This window comes from Plasmodium reichenowi, chromosome 10, assembly GCF_001601855.1.
Source record: "Plasmodium reichenowi strain SY57 chromosome 10, whole genome shotgun sequence".
NCBI classification, from domain to species: Eukaryota; Apicomplexa; class Aconoidasida; order Haemosporida; family Plasmodiidae; genus Plasmodium; species Plasmodium reichenowi.
Window position 1 is genome coordinate 1,037,884 of NC_033655.1, and position 3,704 is coordinate 1,041,587.

Below are 3,704 nucleotides of genomic sequence, written 5' to 3' on the forward strand. Positions count from 1 at the left end.
ATATATATGTATATATTTAAAAACTCACAATTAAATATTAAAACATTTTTGTACATATAAAAAAACATAAAAAAAAAAAAAAAAAAAAAAAAAAAAAGTACAATAGGAACACATATATATATATATATATATATATTTATTATTTTATTATTTTATTACCTCACTGTGTTGTAACAATTTGATAGGGGAAAAAATAGGGATATGCTTTTGTCTCCACATTTGGGGAATATATTCCATAGTCTTATGGTTTGATCAGGTGATCCTGTAGCAATAGAAGTACCATCAGGACTTAAGGCTGCATATAGTACTCTTGATTTATGTCCTCTGAATGTAGTAACTTTTTTAAGTTGTGGTAAATTCCACAAGATAATTTGATTTAATGAATTACTATGAGTTGATATAAGTTCGGAAGTATTTATAGACCATATAATATTAGATACTTGAGATTTTGTATAAATTTCGTTTATAGATTTTCCTGTTTTTATATTCCATAAGAAAATTTTTTTATCTACTGAACCTCCTCCACTAGATAAGATATGATTTTTATAAGGACACCAAGCGATAGCTTTAACTGCTGCTTTATGTTTTTGAAAATGAAATAAATATTTATTTGTATATTTATCCCATATATATATACTATTATCGTTACTACCTGAAGCTAAATATGTACCATCTGCATTCCATTCTAAACCACATATTTCAGATTTATGTTTTGTTAATTCAATATAATAAATTTCTTTACTTCTGATATCACTATTTATAATTTTATTATCTCGACCACCAGATGTTAATATATTATGATTCCAACATAATGTATTAACTCTTGATTTATGATTTTTATATTTTCTAATTCTTACACATTTCTCTATATCCCATATTTCTACAACACCGTTTGATAAACCAGTTGCCAGCAAATTCCCGTTTATATTCCATTTTAAAGAGCTTATGGTTTTTTGGGGCTTGTTTTTTTCTGATGGTTTTAAAATTTCAATAGATTCACATTTTTGATTATATTGATAATTATTTGATTTTCTCTTTTCTTTTTTATCCTTATCATTCTTCTTCTCTGTTCTTTTATCATCGCCTTTATCTTTTTGTTCTATGTCCTTTTCTATTTTGTTCGCAACAAATAATTTCTGATTTGTACACGTATTATTATTCCACAAATATAATTTATCACATAAGGCCGTTGCAATAATATTTTTTTTTGACCAATCTAATAAATTTAAATAAAAATCATCCATAAGCTCAGGAGCAGATAGTATACGATATGGCATATTAGGAATTTTTCTTTTCTCCTTTTTATTATTATTTAAAATATAAAAAGGATATGTTAAAAAATATGTACCATATGGATTAAATGTTATATTTTTCGTTTTATCATATTCTCTTAACATTATATTTTTGTGAGAATGTTCGAAAAGGATATTTCTATACATATTATTATTATCATCTTTAATTGGATTATATCTATTTATATTTTTTCTAATATTTCTTTCTTCCATATTTTTATACATATTAAATATAAAAATATCCTCATCAAAATATTTGTTGTTGTCTGATTTTTTATTTATATCATCGTTTTTATAATTTGTTATACTATTAGTTTTATGATGATTTGGATTATAATATACCTTATCATCTTTAACATAATCATTTCTTCTTAATGTATATTCATCCATTTTTATGTTATATTTACTATATCTACTATATCTAGTTTGATAAATATAATTCGTAATCTTGTCTTCATTTTCTTTTTCTATATTATATTTCTCAAATCTATTCTCTTCTGTACACATCATTTTATTTATGTCTTCATTTGATAAACAAAAGTGTCCATAGGTATTATAATCACAAGGAAAGGCTAATTCTGTAAGGTGTATTTCATTATCTATATGTAAAAAAAAATCCTTTATATTGTAGTAGTCTTTTATAATAGGTGAATTAATAAAAATATTATCCATATTTATATATTTTTTTATAATTAAAATGGATACATCATCAAAAAGGTAATATTCTTATGTTAATAAAATTGATACAAAATTTAATCATTCTACCAACATTTCCAACATTTCCAACAATTCAAACATTTCGGTTATATATATATATATATATATATATATATGTGAATTATTTAATAACGCTAAATATATAATTCTTATACATATTACAAATTTTCTATTATTATATTTATTATTAAAAATATTTATAATAAAATAACGCATGTCTCTTCTACATAATTAAGATCATTCATTTTTTTTTTTTTTTTTTTTTTTCTTTTATATTTTACATTATTCAAATTAAAATGTTTTATATTTATCCTTGTTTTCTTCATAATTTCCTTTTTTTTTTTTTTTTTTTATGTTTAGAAATATATTTTTATTATTCATTTTATAAAAAATAAAATAGACAGAGGGGAAAAAAAAATAGATACCCAAAGTTCATACATACATAATATATATATTACATATTCGGGTGATATTATTTAATTTAATTAATGACATAAAATATATACATAAAATAAATACATAGAATTATATTAATTTATAGTACAATATTTATATATATGACTTTGTACATATACATATTTTTTAAAAAGAATCTTATATTGAGAAAAAATTAAATATGTATTATATTATATCCTTGTTTTTAAAAAAGTAGGTACATAAATGAATAAATAATACAATCACAAAAAAAATAAAAAATAAAAAATAAAAAAATAAAAAATAAAAAAATAAAAAAATAATATATATATATATACATATATATTTATATATATTTATATATATTTCATTTATTTATTCCTTTTTATAGACACGTCAGTTCCTCTTATTATCACAACCTCTTATTATTAAATCCGTTGAAGTAATACATAACGAAGTGAAGGTCGTCACGATCAAAACTGCACAGCTACATAATGCTTCTGTCAAACTACAAAATACATTTTTTTCTCTTGGAACTTCATATAATACATATTGGGGATAGTAAGGTCGGTAATACGTGTCATAAGTGTAATACTGCTTATAGTACATTGTGCTAAACAAAAAAAAATATATATATAAAAATAATAAAATAAATAAATAAACAAATAAATAAATAAATAAACAAATAAATAAACAAATAAACAAACAAATAAATAAATAAAACAACAAAATAACAAATTCATATATGAACATATATACATATATATATATATATATATATATATATATATACATATATTTATGTATATACGCTTTATTTCTATAACATCAATTTTATATACATACATACTTTATTTTTTCTTGATACGTGCTTCAAATAATAATAATAATTATAACTATAGTGACATATACTATAAATATATATAGACATATATTTTTTTTTTTCGGAAAAGTACAAAACTTTTTTATAATAAAAAAGAAACTTGTGAAAAACGAAAATTAAGAAAATAAGGGTTACACAAAAACAAAAATAAAAACAAAATGGACAATATTATAAAAAAAAAATTATTGTGTTTATAATATATTTAAACTTATAAGATAAATTAATATATATATATATATATATGTGGAATTATATCATATTCAATATTATAAATATATATTCCAAAATTTATCATATATATATATTTATAATATAACCAATTTTGATACGCAAAGTTTTTAATTTTTACCTGAACATGTTCAGAAAAATGCTCAAAAAAAAAAAAAAAAAAAAAAAAA

General features: G+C 20.0%; 2 protein-coding genes across 2 annotated transcripts; both read right to left on the minus strand.

Moving 5' to 3' along the window:
• Positions 1-155: 155 nt before the first annotated feature.
• Positions 156-1,964, minus strand: PRSY57_1025800 (cell division cycle protein 20-like protein; the record flags this gene model as incomplete). Its single annotated transcript, XM_012907847.2, has 1 exon — positions 156-1,964. The coding sequence occupies one exon, from the start codon at positions 1,962-1,964 to the stop codon at positions 156-158; it is 1,809 nt and encodes a 602-aa protein (XP_012763301.2).
• Positions 1,965-2,819: 855 nt separating this feature from the next.
• On the minus strand, positions 2,820-3,032 carry PRSY57_1025900 (hypothetical protein; the record flags this gene model as incomplete). The annotated part of the gene is made up of 1 exon (XM_012907848.2): positions 2,820-3,032. The coding sequence occupies one exon, from the start codon at positions 3,030-3,032 to the stop codon at positions 2,820-2,822; it is 213 nt and encodes a 70-aa protein (XP_012763302.1).
• Between the last annotated feature and the right edge of the window lie 672 nt (positions 3,033-3,704).